Raw genomic sequence first — 21,179 nt, 5'->3', positions numbered from 1 at the left:
GCATAGGCCGCCTGCCAAGCTTGTTGTTTTCGTCAATAGTTTTAAATATGGATCATTTTCTTACACAAACGCATTGCTTCACTTCAGAAGACAATTATTAACCCCCCAGAGCCATTTCGAGCACTTTTATCATGAATGGATGCGCTTGATGGACTGTCATTTGAAACCTTTGATGGTCTTCGGACCATTTGAAAGCAGCTGTGTAGCTCCTCCAGTGACAGACATGAGGCAAGAGGTCTTGTTTAGAATACAGGGCTTTAATGCTGGTCAACCCGTGAGAACTGGTTGAAGATGAAGAAAGAAAATATAAACAAAAAAATAATGCTACATGCATGTCTCACAAATATTGTGTCATAATCAAGCCCATATACAGCTAACGTTAGACACCTTATATGTTATAACGTTACATCACAAAAATACACATGAAAACATATGTAAACACAAACACCATCACAGCAAAATGAACGGTAACAAACCTCATTGCTGCTTATCACATGGAGGTGCTAAAACATTCTTTCAGATCTTCTGTATCTTCTTTCTGCCTATTTTCTTGTAAACTTATGCACTTAAACACGATAACAGCGGACACATCAGTCTCTTTCGCGGTAATGTTTTTCTCAGTGCGTCGCTCAAAAGCGCCCGGCCGGAAACCTCCGGGCGGAACCAATAATTAGTTCCGTCTTGCTGTTAACATTAAATTCAGAAGAAACGAAAATAGTAAAAGTGCTAATACAGGAATAAATTGGCGACAGAGGCAGTTACACTCCCACCAAATCACAAGTGATTTCTTAAACTTGGAGACAAACATATTGCATGAATAAATAAAATTGAACTCTATCCTAATAAACAACTAATAAACTGTGTCTGTGTGTATGATTGAACCATCAGTCTGCTTCTATCAATGTAACTGTTTTCTGAATGGGTCTCTCCAGGTAAACAGGTTTGGAAGTACGCTTTCCTCTTCCATCCAGGGAGGAGTCACTGATAAGTAACTTGAGTCTCCTCACTCTTTCATCACTTCCAGGATACACCTCGATGACTCTTGCTAGCTTCCATTGGTTTCGCGGTGTGGCAACATCTTGCAACAGAACAATGTCACCGACCTTTGCATTTCTGCGATCTTTGGTCCACTTCTGTCTGTGTTGGAGATTTAAGAGGTACTCCTTTTTCCACCGTACCCAAAAGTTGTTGGTTAAGAGTTGAACTCTGCGCCATCTTTTGCGGAGGTAGAGATCTTCCTTGACAAACCTTCCAGGAGGTGGGAGAATGATTGTGGACTTCATGGTCAAGATATGGTTTGGTGTCAAGGGCTCTGGACTAGTAGAATCGTTCAGATGATCAGTGGTTAGAGGTCTGCTATTCACAACCGCCATGGCCTCATATAGAAATGTTCGTAGGGAAGAGGAGTCTAGTTGTCTGGACGACTGTTGTAGAATGGACGCCAGGACACTTCTGACAGTGCGTATCTGCCTTTCCCAGACACCACCCATATGACTTGAGGCCGGGGTGTTCATGATGAACTCGCAGCCCAAATCCTTGAGCTCCTCTTGATCCATCTGTTTCAATGCTTCAATGAACTCACGCCTTGCTCCGACAAAGTTTGTCCCTTGATCACACCTTATCTGCCTTACTGATCCCCGAATGGCGATGAACGAACGCAGAGCATTGATAAAGGCATCTGAGGTCAAGTCATCAAGTGCTTCAATGTGAACTCCTCTGGAACACATGCAGGTGAGCAACAGCCCATAACGCTTTAGCTCCTTTCTTCCTTCCTTAATGTGAAACGGTCCGAAGCAGTCCATTCCACAGTAAGTGAATGGTGCAGTTGTTTCCATCCGATCTTCTGGAAGGTCGGCCATCCTTTGTTGCTCTGTGCATCTTCGGAACTTTCTGCAACGTGTGCACTTGTGAATATGGGATGAAACAAGCTTGCTGCAACCCAGGATCCATATACCATTGGCTCGGAGTTCATTAATAGTCATTCCTCGACCTTGATGGTACACTCTTTCATGATAGTGCTTGATGAGCAATGCAGACACATGACTGTCTCTAGGAAGGATTGCTGGATGCCTCACATGTAGGTGTAGGGCAGCATGAGGTAAGCGGCCTCCTACTCTCATTACACCTTGATCATCCAGGAATGGACATAGCTTGTGCAGCTGGCTGACTTTGTCTTTGAGCTTTGTCTCCTTATGATGTCTAAGGCATTGAATTTCTTGACAGAGAGTTGCTTCCTGCACCATCTTGATTATGGTCAGCTCCGCCTCTTTCCTTTCCTCCAAGCTTGAGGCATCACTGGATCTTGGCTTGAGACCTTTGATTTCCTTAGCAAGGCGCTTGAGTCTGGCAACAGCTTTCACCAATCTTGCCCAGTCTGAGAACTTGTGCAGACGCTCTAGGAGTGTTTTTGCTTCTTTTGCCTGAGTGTCATGAACCTGAGCTTTCTTGACCTCTGGGTCACTGCTCTCGATCTCTCCCACCATGATTTCTCCAGTTGGTAACTCTTTCTGCCAAAGAAACTCTGGACCTGTGAACCAGTTAGAAGCTGTGAGTTGTTTTGCCGTGACACCCCTTGAGGCGTGATCAGCTGGGTTATCTTCTGAAGCTACATATCTCCATTGTCCGGCATCTGTACTTAGTCTAATACGCTCAACTCGATTTGCTACATAAACATGAAATCTTCTGGCTTCATTACCGATGTACCCAAGTACCACCTTTGAATCAGTCCAGAAACATTCTTGTTGGCAGTCTATTTCTAGTTCTTTCTTAAGCATGTCACTGGTCCGGACTGCTACCACTGCTGCTGACAGCTCGAGTCTTGGTATAGTCATGACTTTAGTAGGAGCTACTCTTGACTTTCCCATGACTAAGGAGCAGTGGACTTCACCTGATGTACTGACTGCTCGTAAATACGAGCACTCTCCATAGCCTGACACGCTGGCGTCAGAGAAGTGGTGGAGCTCATAATGTTGGACCTTGAAGCTTGATGGCAGATAGTGTCTTTGGACTCTCACCTCAGCCAAGTTTTTTAGATCTTGCACCCAAGACTCCCACAGGGGTCTAAGGTCATCAGGCAAAGGATCATCCCAACTGAGCTTGTCACGACACATCTGCTGCAGGATCTTCTTTCCTACCAGGATGAAGGGTGCCACAAATCCAAGTGGGTCATACACAGAAGCAACTGTGGACAGGACCCCTCTGCGTGTAAGTGGATTTTCTTTGACAACCACTCTAAACTGCAGCTCATCAGAAGTTACACACCACTGTACCCCTAGTGCTCTTTCCATCAGTGGTTCTCCCAACATCATGGTCAAATCCTTGACAGCTTTAGCACACTCTTCCTCGGGAATTGCGTCTAAGACTTCTTTGCTGTTGGAGATGAACTTGTGCAGTCGAAGTTTTCCTGTGCGACACAGCTCTCTTGCTTCATTCACTAGTTGGATTGCTTGGTCTTCAGATTCTACACTTGTCAATCCATCGTCGACGTAGAAGTTCTTCTGGATGAACCTGATGGTTTCTTCTCTAAAACGTTCTTGTCCTTGAGCGGCAAGATGCTTTAGGCCATAGTTAGCACATCCAGGTGATGAAGCTGCACCGAACAAGTGGACCTTCATTCGATAAATGGAGGGCTGGGTTTTAAGATCTCCATCCTTCCACCACAAGAATCTGAGATAATCTTGGTCCTCTTGCTTAACATGGAACTGGTGGAACATCCGTTCTATGTCACACATAACTGCCACACGACCCTTTCTGAACCGACACAAAACTCCCACCAAGGTGTTGGTTAACTCTGGGCCAGTCAGGAGATGGTCATTCAGGGATGTCCCTTGAAACCTAACGGAGCAGTCAAAAACGACACGGATTTTACCAGGCTTTTGGGGATGATACACCCCATGGTGAGGAATGTACCACGCTGGAGTCTTGCTGATATCCTCTTCAGGGACAAGCTCAGCATCTCCACGAGCTATTGTCTCCTCCATGAAGGCCTTATAGTCTTTATAGTACTGCTCATTTCCCTTTAACCTTTTCTCCAGACATCTGAGACGGTGAATGCCACATATCTTGTTGTCTGGTAAGTTTGGTCTTTCTTTCTTGAAGGGAAGTGGCATTTCATAGTGCCCGTCCTCCTTGAGTCTGATGCCGCTTTTCATGATTGACATGAACTGAAGATCCTCTTGAGAAAGGTGTTCGTCTTCCGAAGCCCTTTCTACGAAATCAGATTCCAACACCTTGATGACATCTGTAGGAAGGATTACTTCCTTGATCTGTGTTCTACAGACATAGTGCACTTCGCTTGGGAGATTTGGAAGAACTGATATCACTTGCTTCACAATGACCTGATGACTTGTTCCAAAGGCATCTCCAAAGTCAAGACATGGGTTGCCATAACCAACTATACTCCAACCCAAGTCTGTTCTCTGAGCAAAGGGCTCACTTTCTTCTCCAGCAACCACTTGTCTTGGTACAAGAGCTTGAGGGCAGTTGTAGCCAATTAGTAGGCCGATGTCACAGCTCTGTAGAGGAGCAATTTCATCTGCAATGTGCTCAAGGTGAGACCATGACTTGGCAGTCTCTGGTGTGGGAATGTGATCTCTGTTTGCAGGGATGAATTCTCTTGAGTAAGTTACTGGCAGAGAGATTACCTTATCTGAGTAGAATCCTCTTATTTGTAGACCAGTCAGCTTTGTGCTAGGCACCACTGTATTTCTTGAAGTCATTGTGGAGAGCTTTAACTGGACTGGTTCAATTTTAGTGTGAAGCACCTTAACTGTCTCTTCAAGGATGAAGGTTGTGTCACTCTGAGTATCGAGGAGAGCGTACACAAGAACTTCATGACTTGGCTTACTTGTAGTTGACAGCCACACAGGAATGACTGAGGATGTATGGGTACTTTTAACGTTCTGGATAACTCTGTTAGACGTTACCTCGCGTGGTGTTCTTGTCATCTTTTCTTGTGAGCGATCTGTTGTTCCTTCTCTTGACTTGTCATGCTCCATTTCCCTACCAGTCCTTGTTGACATTCCTCTTTCTTTGCTGCGATTATCGTGTAAGCAGGTTGGATGTCCTTTCTCACAGGTATCGCAGATCTTCCTACTTTCACACTCTTTTGAGCGATGGCCAGGCTTCAGACAGCCAAAGCACAACTTCATCCCTTGAACAAACTTGATTCGCTCAGAGATGGTCTTATCCATAAACTTCCAACACTTGACTGTGTCCTGACTTCTCACAAAAGAAACAGCTTGTGGAGGAAGCCCTTTCATCTGAGTTAGTTGCTAGTACTTTAGCTCCTACAGCTCTGTTCTTTAAAACCTTGATCTGCTTATCTTCAGCAGGTTTCAGAGCATGGAAAGATGTTATTGGGTTATTTGCAATCTTAGCTTCACGTGTGAGAAACTCTACAAATTGCTGGAAGTTTGGAAATGTGTGACTTTCTTCCTCCACTTCTATTACCTTTCTGTTCCATCTCGAGGTCAGCCAGTCTGGAAGTTTTGCAAGTAACTTCTGGTTCTCATTGCAGTCATTGAGTACATTGAGGCCTGTGATCTGAGTCATAGCAGCCTCACAGCTCCGAAGGAAATCAACAAACTCTTGAAGTTCAATACTGCATTTGGAGCTTATCTTGGGCCATCCCTCCAGCTTGTCTCTGAAGGCTTTGGCTATGAGGAAAGGATTCCCATATCTTTCTTCGAGGATCCTCCAAGCTGCATGATAGGCTGACTCTGAACCAAGCAGGAAGTAGCTCTCTATAGCCTTTTTAGCAGGTCCACCCACATACTTTCGCAAGTAATATATCTTTTCTTCAGTTGGAATGTTTTTCCGATCAATGAGTGTCTGAAACGAAACCTTCCAGTCATTGAATCTGAGTGGGTCGCCACTGAATATTGTTGGTTCAGGTATAGGAAGACGACCTGCACTGATGGACTCTGCAAGTGCTCTCACAAGAGCTGCTGTACTTTCATCTTGCTTTGAGTGTGCCCAGTCTTGTGGTGAGGAATGGTGCTGCAACGGATTATTTTCATGTTTCGCTTCTTCCCTTCCCTTAATACAGACACTGTGATGGAGTAGACTGCTTATTTCTTCATCTGAGCACTCACTCTGATCATACACTCGCTGACGTGCCTTAGCAGCTTTTAACTTTTTAATTGTCTCTAGTCGCTCCAGTTGTCTGCGCTTTGCATCTAGCACCTTTTGTCTCTCTGCAGCTTCAGCTTCAAGCCTTTCCAATTCCTCAATGCAACACTCTTGTTCTAGTAGTACTTCTAGAGTAGCTTCATTGGCAGCAACTTCAGCAGCGGCATCTTGTCTGCTTGCAGAAATCCGACTTGAATGTCTGGAGCTGCCTTGAGCATGAGAGGACTTAGTGAATTGGGATTTGACACTTATCTTGTCTGAGGCTGCAGACTTGAATATAGACGATGTCGCCCTGTGGCCTTGTTCTTCATTTCCTTCACCGTTATCTGCTGTCTCCAAACGATCCTTTGCGTTTTGGATGATCTTCCTGGTTACTGCATCACAGGTGTCAATTCTGCGACGTGTGTCTTGGTCAGGGTTGTCTATGTGCCTCAACTCTTCATAAGCAGTGTTCAGATTCTTTGAGGCCATGCTTACTTTGCTGATGTATTCATGTAGCAGGTTTTTAGAGCATTGTCCACTCAGGGCTTGCTTGGCGTCCTTAGCGATAGCCTTCCACTCCTCATAACTCACAGAGAAACGGTGAGCAAATCTTCTTATTTGCTCACTGTACAGCTCTTGGCCCTTTTCCGTTAATTTTCGGACTCTTTGGCTCCTTCGTGGTTCTTGTGAGGAAGTGTGGTCATCAGCTCTTGTGCCTTTAGTGGCTTGTAGTTGCATGTCTATGCACTGTTGCTCTATATTTTTTCCTGCACTAACCTGCTTTCTGCTAGATGTATGACTAGGCTCTGACATTGTTACTTGGTGTACTTAATTTTGGGTTAAATGTAATTTGGCAAAAAGCTAAGTGATTCACTTCTCTTTAGCTATTCACATTTCTAAACTTTCTACTACTGGTATTAGTTTTTAGAATTTTTTTTTTTTTTTAGATCTATTTCACACAAATCTATATCTTGTTATTCTACAAAATGCAAAATTCAGTCTTTTGTGCAGAATATTTTCATTTCAAGTCTCTTAATTGCAGCTTAGTTAACACTTAAACATGCACGCAATTATACCGTATGAATATGACGGCAAAAAAGGGATGTGTCACAGTCTCTTGTGGGAAATATTTAAGCTTCTTAACTTCATCCGGATTCGTGGAAAGGCACCTGGATTCTTCTGTGGATGCTGCGGATGCGTAAATGTCAGGGGCAGATGCACGGTCTTGGATGTAGAGATGTCCCTTCTTGTCCATGGATTACGGCTCTTTGGTACTGTCTTCCTCATCTACTCATGCAGAGCAGATGAGTTCTCACTGTAGCTCCTCCAGTGACAGACATGAGGCAAGAGGTCTTGTTTAGAATACAGGGCTTTAATGCTGGTCAACCCGTGAGAACTGGTTGAAGATGAAGAAAGAAAATATAAACAAAAAAATAATGCTACATGCATGTCTCACAAATATTGTGTCATAATCAAGCCCATATACAGCTAACGTTAGACACCTTATATGTTATAACGTTACATCACAAAAATACACATGAAAACATATGTAAACACAAACACCATCACAGCAAAATGAACGGTAACAAACCTCATTGCTGCTTATCACATGGAGGTGCTAAAACATTCTTTCAGATCTTCTGTATCTTCTTTCTGCCTATTTTCTTGTAAACTTATGCACTTAAACACGATAACAGCGGACACATCAGTCTCTTTCGCGGTAATGTTTTTCTCAGTGCGTCGCTCAAAAGCGCCCGGCCGGAAACCTCCGGGCGGAACCAATAATTAGTTCCGTCTTGCTGTTAACATTAAATTCAGAAGAAACGAAAATAGTAAAAGTGCTAATACAGGAATAAATTGGCGACAGAGGCAGTTACAAGCTGCATATATGTGGGTAGTGGGTACCGAATTGACTCCAAATTGGCTATTGAACCCTCAATCCACCCGTGCCTATTGATTGCTGGCCCTCACGCACAGCACAAACGACAATGTAAATATAACTCCTCCTGTTAAATCAAATATTTGCGGGTACTCGGTCATTGGGTACTCGCCCGAGTGCTGGTTTGAGAGGAGCGAGGAAAAGAGGAAGCATCAATTTGAGTATTAAGAAGCACCCATGGTGTGCTCGACTTGGAAGTGGCACTGTGCAGACCGATTAGTGTATTCAACCATTCAAAAGCATAAAGAAATGTATACGGTAATTACAACATGGTGTGAATGCAACATATTCTCCCAGCAAAATGCACAAGCCAACTCAATATGACACACCACAGATTTGAAAAGACAAACAGTTTTTTTTTTATTATGCTAGTTAACATTTTTAATTAATATTCTGCTTAAATGTTGTAAGGATATCTAAGGATATTTACACAGCATAACAAATAATATCAATTATTTTTTATTAACAAATCATAATTTAAGTCCTTTGTTATATAATGACATGTCTAATTTTAATCAATGTGTCCCTTTAATCTACATGCACATAATCCCCATATATATGTTCAGCACAAACTGTTTTCTTTGTTTGGAAATACTTCAATATATGAAAACAAATAATTATTGATTAAGTAAAGATTAGAAGGAAACTTTCTCAGGATAAATTGCTGTTCTCTCATGTATATGAGCATGATGCAACCAGTCTACATTGCCAGTAAAAAATTTCACATACCAGTTTTTTCAGCTACACCAAACCAACAGGAAACACAAACAAAAACAGAAACAGAGATCTCATAATCGCTACTGGAAGGTGATTAGGTATTCTGGGTAGGCCTGTACATCATTGAAGATCACAAACATGGTTGGGTTGTGGATGTTGTCAGTCACACTGTTATACAGATCAGCACTATTGGAGCTCTTCGCAGGGGGAACAGGAAGGCCTCGAATTCCTTGAGTGAAATCACCGACAAGCACCCTGGCGAGATACATGCGTTTATGCCCTTTGACATCAGGTTTAGAGTAGCCTTGAGCTGAGTAACTCGGGTCCACAGCAAAATATGATCCATTCCCATACATGGCTCCTAAAAACAGAACAAGAGCAATAGACTGTTGACACAAATGGATACAAGTGGAAATAAAGTTTATGCTGAATTTGATTGATACCATGTGCTCCAGCATAGCTGCGATTGAAGCCGTGGTGGTTGATCTGATCTGTCTTATCAGGACCAGTGCCGTGGAAGAGACGCTTTTCATTTTTTTTGTGCTTGTTTTTGTCTTCCAGATCCTCCTTTTTGATCATATAGTTTTTCCAAAGTGTGCTGTTCTGAACTCTTTCAATCTAAAGACAAAAATAAATATTAGAATTTTAACATACTAATAAAATGCAAACCAGAACCTTTCGAAACTAATAAACAGGAGATTTGTCTTTCCCCTTCATCTAGTCTTACTTCAATGATGTTAGAGGTTAGACCGGTTCTTCTGAACTCTTTCTCGACATCTTTATATTCATTTGAGCCTGATGCGAGTTTCACAAGAACAACTGACTTTCCTTTCATGTCCTCCCAGTGTGAAGGCAAAGAACTTTGAGCTGGTGATGCATCTATGGACAAAAATAACAAAAACATGAATAACTAATCTTTCTACATGATGGCCTTTGGATAATTGTCTAAATTATAAAATATTCGCACCTTGCAGATCTACTCTGTTCAGTTCAATCCTCACTCTCCCTCTTGTGGCCTCTTTGCGAACTAAATTGGCCCCATATTCATCATTATTAATCTTGATTCTCACTGAAGGCTGCCGGTTCTGAAAGGCCTTTTTCAGGTCATAATTAGTCAACATATCAAAGTTTTTGATGCTACGTCCATTCTCCTGATATTGCCCTTGACTACACTGCCGATCATATATGTCCCCTGGCCTTCGGGTTTCATTCCTTTCCACCTTGCGGATTATATCCCGAATACGACTCTCTGCACTGTGAACGTCTCTTGTCAGTCCCTCCAATGTGACGACAGAGTCTTGGCCTTTCTTCTCAAGTTGGACTTTGATTGTGAACTCCCTCTGCATGCCGTTCAGAATTTCTACATCCTCTTTTGTGAAATGAGCAATGGCTGGATCACGGATTGGGCAGGTCAAGTGCTCCCGTAGTATCAAGCTGTTGATCATGTCTCTGGCTTCATTCAGGTCCTCTGGTGTCTCTCCACACAGCTGGAACACAGCTGGCTCAATTTCCTCACCCACCATCACAAACTCTTCATTTGAGGGAGATTCTGAACTTTCCCCCAAAAAAAAATCTTTTTTTCATATTTGTTGGAAAGAAACACAGGAATTAATTACTGCGTTTAAAACAAGAATAATGAATAGGATTAGCATTCTTTGTATTATTGTTTACTGACCTTTAATTTTGGTGAACAGAACTTCATCTTCCTCTACTTTTTCCCCAGATCTTCTGACCATACTTTGGTGGAAGTCTCCCAACATGTTCGTCTGGAATATGAGAAACTTCACAAACCTTACATGCACCGGTTTCTTTTTCTTCACAAAGTCAACAACTGCATCAACCATTGCATCTGCAACATCAGCTGGTTTTGCACCACCCTGACCTAAAGGGTTAGAGATTGAAGAATCATAAAAAATTCACACAATATTTCAGTATAATATATATATATATATATATATATATATAAAGACCACACAAAGCAATTTACCAGTGCCAAGAGCTGGGAAGGCAACAGACGTAATTTGGCGAGACTCGCACAACTTCAGAACTGAAAAAACGACATCCTTAATGTCAGATGGACCATTGCGACCAATAATATGGATGATGTTTCCACATGGCAGGAGCCCAGCTGAGGTCACAATCTCTGTTTGCTGCATTTTTGATGATCTCACTATCGAAAGAAGGGGGGGGGGGGGTAGCTTATAATGCTTATGATATTATGATAATATTATTATGCTATTATGATAATAGATAAAAAAAAGAATACAAACCAAACTGTAAACATTCTTGTTCCACTTGTAATCCAGCAGCATCTAAAATGGCCTTGGATACTCCTGGATTACAATAAAAAAAAAATTGTTAAAAAAATTACAACAGAGATTCATTAAAATAAGCAAGACAGTGTGCAAAGTTTGATTAACCTGCTTTCAGAGAAAATGTCTTATTTGAGGAGTTGACAATTGCATCAGTTTTTTCTTTAGTTATATCTCCCGATGAAACCTCCAAAGTCACTCGACCCAACTGCATAGTGTGCACCCCAAGAGAGGGAGAGGAAACTCTGCCAGCAAGCTCTAAAGAAAAACAAAGATGTATTTGGAAAATCTCTAGTTTTATTTTGTCACTATCCTAAAATATATCCTGTATATATATTTTTTTATCTGAATAAATATTTCAATAAAATGTACTAAAAAAATAAGTGGGATGGACATCACATAAGAAAGTTACCAGAGTTCTGAGATGAATTGACAGAATTATTTATTTTAGGCATTGAATGTTGATGTGCTCTTTTTGGGACCCTGGATCTTATATCTAAAGATGCTGGTAAAGCACTAATAGATTCAAACCTTCAAACTCACGGTTGCTTTGGTCATAGTTTCCACGACCACGGCCAAGACCACGAAAGCCTTGTCCATAGTTTCTGTACCCATGAGGTTTGTTTTGTTGAGGGAAAGTCATTTTTGGGTTATAAAAAGCAAACTCCTTTCTGACCACTTGAGCCATGGCTTTTACATTGTTGCCATTACTGCCAACCTCCTCCTCTTCCAGCATGACGTCTTCCTGGAGCACCACCACATATCTTTTGTCCTTCAACAGCATCGAGAGCATCATTTTTCCCTGTTCCTTAAAGTACTTCTTTGCTCCTGCCTTTTTAATTATGTGTGTGTCTGTGTAAAGAGCATCTGCCAACCTTTTAAAGACAGTCAAAACTGGCTGGACAAATTTACGCTCTCCAGACAGTTTGATCCAGGGTCTCTTTGAATCAAAATTCACTTTCACCTCCTCAGACTTCATTAAATGCTGCCAGTCTTGTGATTTTCGGTCTTTTATGAATTCAACTGCTGCATGTGATTTGACACGAACAGTCTCTTCAATTCTAGTGTGTTCTACAATGAAATGTCCCAAGTTACCACTGACCTCCATCACTGGGTCTCTGAATCCAGTCACTATTATTTTGCCTCTCTGTGAATGATTAATAAACACAGATATCTTTTTGGAAGTATTGAACAGTTCTTGCACTTGTTTTTTGAGATCCTGCCACTCTGGCATTTGAAGGACACCCTGATCTTCTACAATGATCTCTTTGGATGCAAGAACCATATTCACTCTCTTCTCTGCTTCAACAAGTGCTTTTTCTGTGCTCCCAATCACAACAACATCTCCATTCTCGATTGTGTAGACAGCAGTTATTCCATGAGATATAAAGAGATCTGTGGACATTTCATCACAGTTCACTGATCTCAGGAACTCCAGGACTGAACGGTCAATCTTTAAGGGCTTCTGTTTCATGCTTAATTTCTTCTCAAGGACCCAATTTTTGAATGCAAGAATTTCTGAACGAATTCCTGACAAATTTAGTCTGTTCATTTTTTTATTGTAGTCAATGTGCATTTGTGGAGAAACAGCAGTTTTCAGACCATCTTGTAAAAGCAGAGAGTACATGGCAGGAGAAATCTCCATATGGTCTGTCACACTGATCTTCTCTCTCTCCATTTGATTTGTTGCTCTCTCTATAATTTTCTCCATGATAAGCTTCAGTCCAGTAATCTCATGGGTCATTCCCGCCAGTGTCAGGACACCTTTAGAGGCATCCATATCTGTGAAAACCTTATCTTTCACCAATTCCTTTACATCACTCTCCACTTTAGACCACAAGGGCTGTGACACCGGCCACTCAGATGTTGTGTAGATTGAGATTATTTTCTTGAAGGCATCACAGGCATTCTTACTCCAGCCATCAATGTGTCTTCTGGTCACTCCTTTCTGTTTCAGTAATGCTGGATCAGGACTAAGCAAAGCTTCAGGTTTGTCCATGTTTATTTTGCAGAAATGTGAACTCATCTGGTCTTTAATAGAGGAAATCTCCGCTTTCATGAGGAGGAACTTCCTGATGGCAGGATGTACACTGACTGTAATGGGTTCAGGCAGCTTCAAATGTGGTCTGTTGCCACCATACAAGACTGTATCCAGTGATTTAAAGTAGGGATATATCTTGACTGGAACTTCACAGATGTTATTCTCTTGCTTCAAAATTCTCTCTTTTGCTGTAAAGAATGAAAGTTGCATGTACAATGAATAAATGCACTGATATTGTCAAAATGAGGTAAATAAATGTAACCAAATCCATAACTGTAACAGCAAATATTAACAGCAATTGAACATGTATTTATACCTTCTTCCTCCTCAAAGGTAATCATGGCAGCTTGTTCTGCTGGAATTGTGATGACTTCCTCTACTGGACCACCCCATTTCTCAAAATACAGCTCCAGCAGCATCTTGTTGTTGGCTTCAGCTGGAAGATTCTCGACCCGCACACATGTGCTTCTCTCCAGTGCACGGGCCCTCAGATCATTCTTCTTGAACTTTTTATGTGTTCTGCTGTTCTCAAGGAACTTTACTGCATCTGTCAGAAATGATAGTTTACAGAATGTGCTGCATGAATTTGATCAGGGGCGCAGGAAGTACGGGTGCTGCAGCACACTGTTTTCACAGGATTGTAAATTCAATGCAAATTTTTGTTAATATACATTTATTCATTTTTAGCATTTGATCATTTATTTGGGATAAACACTTTTTAAGTGGGCTATTTTTTAAAGTGTTATTTACATATCAAGGAAAACATCTTGGAGCGCTGCATGCAGGAAGGACCCAGAAGATGCTCTTTAGTTGGGTTTCAAACTTGTGTTTATAGAAAAAAAGGATTCAAGGCACTTCTGGTTCAAAAAAGTTAGAAAGCCTTCTTTTAAACCATGGCTCACTCAAGAAATGTTAAAAATAACTAAAACACTGCAAATTATAATTTTTTTTTTTATGTCCCATATAGCGGTCCGTTGCTTTTTGATTGCAAGCAGTATCAATAATGTCAAAAAGGTGGTGCAGTCAAATATCCTGGTATGTATGCTGTTTAAACAATTGTTCTCACCAGTACGCGTGTTGTGCTTCATGGAGTTTTGAAGGAAAAAAAATAAATAAATACACAGCAACCCCAACCTAAGCGTTCTTCCCACACCCCTGTCAAGTCATAAAAGCATACAACTATATATACCAGCAAAATATCAAAGGTGTTCATTTTATAAAAATCTAATTTTTAGATTATAGTTTTCTACAATTTAAAGTTTTCTAATTTCCTCCAGGCCAAAAAGACCATCACGTAAAGCTTAAGTATTGTGTTCGTGCAAAAGAGTTTGACTATAGTTAAATATGCTTACATTATGATAAAAAAGTATGTATGTTATATATAAACTTACCATTGGGATTTTTAAAGGTCACAACTGCTTTTCTTAATTCTGGTATTAATTCCATGGTAAAGTCATTTTCAGAAAGACTTGTAATGTTCTCCACCAAAAGAGTCACAACATCTTGTTTAAACTCATCTGGAAGATCTGGAAGGTCCTCCAGGACAACAGCACTTGACTCTTGAGGCTTCTTCACATCCAAATCAGTTTGAGGACAATTTTGATCTTCAGACAAAGTAAAAGTGACACATATTTATAAAATGTCATTGAAGGATGTAAAAAAAGGATGATCAAAAGCATTAAATGATAATATTTTTATAAAGTCAGTTAACAGTAGTATCCATGATTTTTGCGCAGCGCAGAACCCGACAGGTTATAGAATCGAAGAAGTGGTTCAAAATGAAAAAATAAAATAATACAAAATAAGAAATGAATAAGCTGGTTCTGGCTGTCAAAGGTTTCCGAGGGTTCTGGTAATGCAAATTGGCTGGAAACATCTGGCCATGCTTATTGGCTTTTTCCACCTAGGTATTTTCAAAGGTAATGGTCCAAAAACATAATCTATTATAATTTAATCGAAGTAGACACAAAAAATAACCATGAACTATGAGCTTGATCAACTACTGTTAACTAACAAAGCAAAAACAATGCAAAATACGAGTACTCAAAATTCAAAGTTCAGGCACTGCTCAGAGTAGCATAAGCCTGACAAGAGAGTATTTAAAGGGAAAAATAATGATTTTTTATTTATTTTTTTAGTAATAAATATCATTAACATTGAAAACAAATGTGTTAAAAATTACACCAGCAAGTTCCGCATGATAACCTAACTAATAAAAGGTCACATGCATGGATGCAGTCAGAGACCAAGGTCCAGATGATTTACTTACTTGGCTCCTGATATCCACATGCCTGGTCCACCTGAATCTCCATATGCTCTGTCACACTATTCTTCTCTCTCTCTAATTGATTTGTTGCTCTCTCTATAATTTTCTCCATGATGGGCTTCAGTCCAGTAATCTCATGGGTCATTCCCGCCAGTGTCAGTACACCTTTAGAGGCATCCATATCTGTGAAAACCTTGTCTTTCACCAATTCCTTTACATCACTCTCCACTTTAGACCACAAGGGATGTGACACCGGCCACTCAGATGTTGTGTAGTTTGAGATTATTTTCTTGAAGGCATCACAGGCATTCTTACTCCAGTCATCAATGTGTCTTCTGGTCACTCCTTTCTGTTTCAGTAATGCTGGATCAGGACTAAGAAAAGCTTCAGGTTTGTCCATGTTTATTTTGCAGAAATGTGAACTCATCTGGTCACTAATAGAGGAAATCTCCGCTTTCATGAGGAGGAACTTCCTGATGGCAGGATGTACACTGACTGTAATGGGTTCAGGCAGCTTCAAATGTGGTCTGTTGCCACCATACAAGACTGTATCCAGTGATTTAAAGTAGGGATATATCTTGACTGGAACTTCACAGATGTTATTCTCTTGCTTCAAAATTCTCTCTTTTGCTGTAAAGAATGAAAGTTGCATGTACAATGAATAAATGCACTGATAGTCAAAATGAGGTAAATAAATGTAACCAAATCCATAACTGTAACAGCAAATATTAACAGCAATTGAACATGTATGAATACCTTCTTCCTCCTCAAAGGTAATCATGGCAGCTTGTTCTGCTGGAATTGTGATGACTTCCTCTACTGGACCACCCCATTTCTCAAAATACAGCTCCAGCAGCATCTTGTTGTTGTTGGCTTCAGCTGGAAGATTCTCGACCCGCACACATGTGCTTCTCTCCAGTGCACGGGCCCTCAGATCATTCTTCTTGAACTTTTTATGTGTTCTGCTGTTCTCAAGGAACTTTACTGCATCTGTCAGAAATGATAGTTTACAGAATGTGCTGCATGAATTTGATCAGGGGCGCAGGAAGTACGGGTGCTGCAGCACACTGTTTTCACAGGATTGTTAAAGGGATAGTTCACTTTGAAATTAATTTTTGATATGTTTTAGCTTACCTCAAGAGCATCCAAGATGTATGTGTCTTTGCTTCCACAGTATTTTCAATTTTGATATTTTTAGATCAAATTGATATTTTTAGGTCAAACCATTCTTGTCTGTCAGTCATTTAATGTAGGTTTATGGGGTCCACCTCAAAGAGCATGCACAGAGAAGTCCAAATTAAACATGATTTAATGATTCGTAAATGTCAGTACACATTGATGGCCTAAGACACAAAACGAGCGGTTTATGTGAGAAAATGAACAGTATTTATATCGTTTTAACCTCTTGTAACCACAGCCACGTCCAAGTTATCTGAAAGCACGGGCGCTTCGGTCTGCTCAAATGCCGAAAAAGCGCCGGAAGTGACCTTTCGCGCGGTTGCGAGAAAAAAAATCAACGTTGTCTGTTGATATATCGAAATCGTCTTCCATTGGAATTTCCTGTATATCTAAATATGTTTAGATCTTCACAGTGAAGAGTAACACTTCTGAAATCTCTGTGTAAACAATGAGTGACGTACACACGCGCGAGATCACTTCCGGGGCTTTCCGGCATTTGCGAAGACAGAAGCGCCCTCGTCCTCAGAGTACTTGGACGTGGCTGTGGTTACAAGAGGTAAAAGCGATATAAATACTGTTAGTTTTCTCACACAAACCGCTCGTTTCGTGTCTTAGGCCATCAACGTGTATTTACATTTACGAGTCATTAACTCATGTTTAATTTAGACTTCACTGTGCATGCTCTTTGAGGTGGACCCCATAAACCTCCATTATATGACTGACAGACAAGAACGGTTTGACCTAAAAATAAAATTGAAATTGAAAATACTGTGGAAACAAAGACACCTACATGTTGGATGCCTTTGAGGTAAGCTAAAACACAAAGTGAACTATCCTTTTAATTCAATGCATTTTTTTTTACATTTATTCATGTTTAGCATTTTATCATTTATTTGTGATAAACACTTTTTAAGTGGGCTATTTTTAAAAAAAGTGTTATTTACATATCAAGCTTATTTACATTACAAAACATCTTGGAGCACTGCTTGCTGGAAGGTTAGTTAGAAAGTCTTCTTTTAAACTATGGCTCACTCAAGAAATGTTTAAAATAATTAAAGCACTGCAAATATGGGACATTTTTTTTATGTCCCATATAGCGGTCTGTTGCTTTGTGATTGCAAGCAGTATCAATAATGTCAAAAAAGTGATCAAATATGCAGTCAAATATTCCGGTATTTCACCGATACGCTTGTTGTGCTTTGAGGAGTTTTGCATGTTTTACAGATAATATTTCTTATTTAAATGTATAATATTTATAAATCTACTATTAAAAAAAATATGATCTATTTCTTTCTACAATTTACAGTTTTCCAATTTCCTCCAGGCCAAAAAGACCATCACGTAAAACTTAAGCATTGTGTTGGTGCAAAAGAGTTTGACTATAGTGAAATATGCTTACATTATGATAAAAAAAGTATGTATATGTTATCAACTTACGATTGGGATTTTTAAAGGTCACAACTGCTTTTCTTAATTCTGGTATTAATTCCATGGTAAAGTCATTTTCAGAAAGATTTGTAATGTTCTCCACCAAAAGAGTCACAACATCTTGTTTAAACTCATCTGGAAGGTCCTCCAGGACAACAGCACTCGACTCTTGAGGCTTCTTCACATCCAAATCAGTTTGAGAGGTATTTTGATCTTGAGACAAAATAAAAGTGACACATATTTATAAAATATCATTGAAGGGTGTAAAAAAGGATGATTAAAAGCATTAAAAGATTTCTTTGTAAAGTCAGTTAACAGTATCAACTACTGTTAACTAACAAAATAGTGTTTTGTATCATTTACATTTACATTTAGTCATTTAGCAGACCCTTTTATCCAAAGCGACCAACAACTGAGGACTAAAGCAAGCGAGTCATCGTGAAGAGGCAAAAACAACGCAAAATACGAGTGCTCAAAATACAAAGTTCAGGCACTGCTCAGAGTAGCATAAGCCTGACAAGGGAGGATTTAAAGGAAAAAGAAAGATTTTTTTCTAAATGTTATTTAGTTTTTTTATTTTATTTATTTTACATTGAAAACAAATGTGTAAAAAAGTACATCAGCAAGGTCAGCATGATAACCTAACCTAATAAAAGATCACATGCATGTACTGTATGCAGTCAGAGACCAAAGTCCAGATGATTTACTCACTTGGCTCCTGATATCCACATGCCTGCTCCACCTAAAATCACAGCATTTACAATCAGTTTTGGGGAAAGTAACTTTTAAAAGTAATGCATAACAATACTGCATTTACTCACTGGAAAGTAACTAATATTTTTTTATGTACGTTTTCTCATCTAGGCTGGGCTTGTTTGTTTTCTTAATAAACAGAAAAATCAACAAACATTTATATTTTTGACATAAAGATTTACATTTACAGATATAAAGGCCCTTTTAAGAATGAATAAGCCTCAGGATGAAGGAAAGGAGATTTCACATCTGTACAGTTGCAGCTCAAACAAACCTTTCAGATGTGCTGCCCTTCTGGATTGCAGAAGAATAAGACACGGGAGAATAAATGTGTTGTTTAACTGGTCATTTTTGTGAGTTTGTATTAATTTTAGGGATACTGAATCTGTTTTTGTGCAAGTGAGATGAGTGAATTCATGCTCACATTTAGTCTAAAACCACAATAACGGTCATGTTCACAGCGCACATGCAGAGCACCGAACCTCACTCTCAATTTCTTTCAATATGGGGACAGGAGAGCTGTCAGCCATTAAATGGGAAACACATTCATGTTCACACAGCACACACAATGCATCTTGGTCCCGATTTCTCTCAACATGAGACAGGAGAGCTGTCATTTAATAAATGTGAATTCAAAGTAACGCATGTTATTTATTTTTAGTTAACTCATATTTTGTTGTAAATTTAAAATTAATATATTTTTATAGATGATTTTGTTAATTCTGTTTTACCTGCAATCTAAGAATTGTTTTAATTCTTGAATTTTTTAAGCCACTAAGCTCTGGTTTTTATTGTAAAAGCATTGTGGTCTTAAATCTGCATTTTGTTTACTCACTCTTAGTCCAGTGCTGTCTTCCTGTACATCGCTGGGTTTGTACACTTTCAGCTTGATTTTCTGACTGTCAATGGTAATAACGTGTTCTTCCTGAAGGAGTACGGCATCTCGGACTTAAAAACAATCAGACTTAGTCAGATACATCACAACACTTTAAAACGAACGGTCACACAAAAACAACAACGGTGACCGGAAGATTCACAGATTAATTTACCATTAGGCTAATTCGTTTATTACACCTTTTAGGCTATTTTTGAACCTGAAATTACCTTACATATCTCTAAAGCTTTATTACATTACTTAAAAACACAAAACGTGTTATTTTGTTAACTTGTTATGTTTTTGTGTTTAGCACTTACTGTCAGATGATTTGAACAGAATCGTAGCAGAGTTGTTCTCCCCATTATATTGCACGACGCAGTCTCCTCCCTGAGATTTCTTCTTACTCTGAAAGTGAATATGAAGTTTATTTTTCACACTTTTAGCGTTTTCAGTTCCCCAGTCTCCCTCGACAGTGAGGGGATATTCGTCCATCGCGACCGTTCTGGCGAACGAACTGACTTGCCGTCAGTGTTTATTTGATCACGCCCTCCTGCTATTTTCACTTTCGTTTCTTCGTCAGTTTGCCATGAAACCTTTAGTGTCGAGGACACTGTACTGCGATTGCTAATGCAAAGTTTACCCTAGAACATGTAAACACAGTGGTTTAGGCCTACGATACCTGACTGCTCCCTTCAATTGGATAGGCTACCTCCAAGTCAGGCATTCTTGATAACATGTCACGCATTCAAGTCGAAAATAGGCAAAAGTTGGCTAAACAAATATTATTTAATAAAAGCAACTTGATACCAGAAGTACGACTGTTTGTAAATAAAAATAATTATTATGTTCTAATAGCTTCCTTGGAAATGGCATTACAATCAGAAAATAGTGAAGATAATCAACTAAAAGTTGTACAAATTCATTTCATTGTATAAAATACCATTCTTTTGAAAATAATACTTGCTTGTTGATACTTTTTGCAGCATTTTATTAGTATTATTATCACAACCAATAAGAATTTTTAATAAGAACTTTATACCTACTTTTTGCATAGGTATAATAGGCAATAGGCATTGCATTTTGCACAAATGCATTGCTTCACTTCAGAAGACAATTATTGACCCCCCAGAGCCATTTCGAGCACTTTTATCATGAATGGATGCGCTTGATGGACTGTCATTTGAAACCTTTGATGGTCTTCGGACCATTTGAAAGCAGCTGCATATAAGTGGGTAGTGGGTACCGAATTGACTCCAAATAGTCTTGGCTATTGAACCCTCAATCCACCCGTGCCTATTGATTCCTTGCCCTCACGCACAGCACAAACGACAACGTAATACAACTCCTCCTGTTAAATCAAATATTAGCGGGTACTCGGTCATTGGGTACTCGCCCGAATGCTGGTTTGAGGATAGAGGAGCGAGGAAAAGAGGAAGCATCAATTTGAGTATTAAGAAGCACCCATGGTGTGCTCGACTTGGAAGTGGCACTGTGCAGACTGATTAGTGTATTCAACCATTCAAAAGCATAAAGAAATGTATTTACGGTAATTA

General features: G+C 39.8%; 2 protein-coding genes across 2 annotated transcripts; both read right to left on the bottom strand.

Annotated features, from left to right (window-relative positions):
* Positions 1–46: 46 nt before the first annotated feature.
* LOC148969393 (uncharacterized) lies at positions 47–2,071 on the bottom strand. The gene is made up of 2 exons (XM_089126080.1): positions 477–2,071; positions 47–281 (listed from the first exon to the last, which is right to left on the bottom strand). Exon 1 carries the CDS (start codon positions 1,980–1,982, stop codon positions 885–887), a length of 1,098 nt encoding a protein of 365 aa, XP_088982206.1. The 5' UTR covers positions 1,983–2,071; the 3' UTR covers positions 47–281; positions 477–884.
* A 6,505-nt stretch (positions 2,072–8,576) lies between these two features.
* LOC120482342 (protein mono-ADP-ribosyltransferase PARP14) lies at positions 8,577–20,155 on the bottom strand. Its single transcript, XM_089126081.1, has 17 exons — positions 19,944–20,155; positions 19,585–19,697; positions 18,708–18,738; positions 18,006–18,209; positions 16,146–16,379; positions 15,393–16,019; positions 14,515–14,727; positions 13,440–13,670; positions 11,626–13,311; positions 11,191–11,340; positions 11,041–11,103; positions 10,758–10,940; positions 10,446–10,652; positions 9,738–10,343; positions 9,498–9,649; positions 9,214–9,388; positions 8,577–9,131 (listed from the first exon to the last, which is right to left on the bottom strand). Exons 1-17 carry the CDS (start codon positions 20,116–20,118, stop codon positions 8,851–8,853), a joined length of 5,331 nt encoding a protein of 1,776 aa, XP_088982207.1. The 5' UTR covers positions 20,119–20,155; the 3' UTR covers positions 8,577–8,850.
* Positions 20,156–21,179: the final 1,024 nt, after the last annotated feature.

Source organism: Pimephales promelas, chromosome 23 (genome assembly GCF_988280905.1).
Source record: "Pimephales promelas chromosome 23, fPimPro1.hap1.1, whole genome shotgun sequence".
Taxonomy (NCBI): Eukaryota; Metazoa; Chordata; class Actinopteri; order Cypriniformes; family Leuciscidae; genus Pimephales; species Pimephales promelas.
Note: the sequence above shows the minus strand (reverse complement) of the source record. Positions and strands in the feature narration are given on the sequence as shown.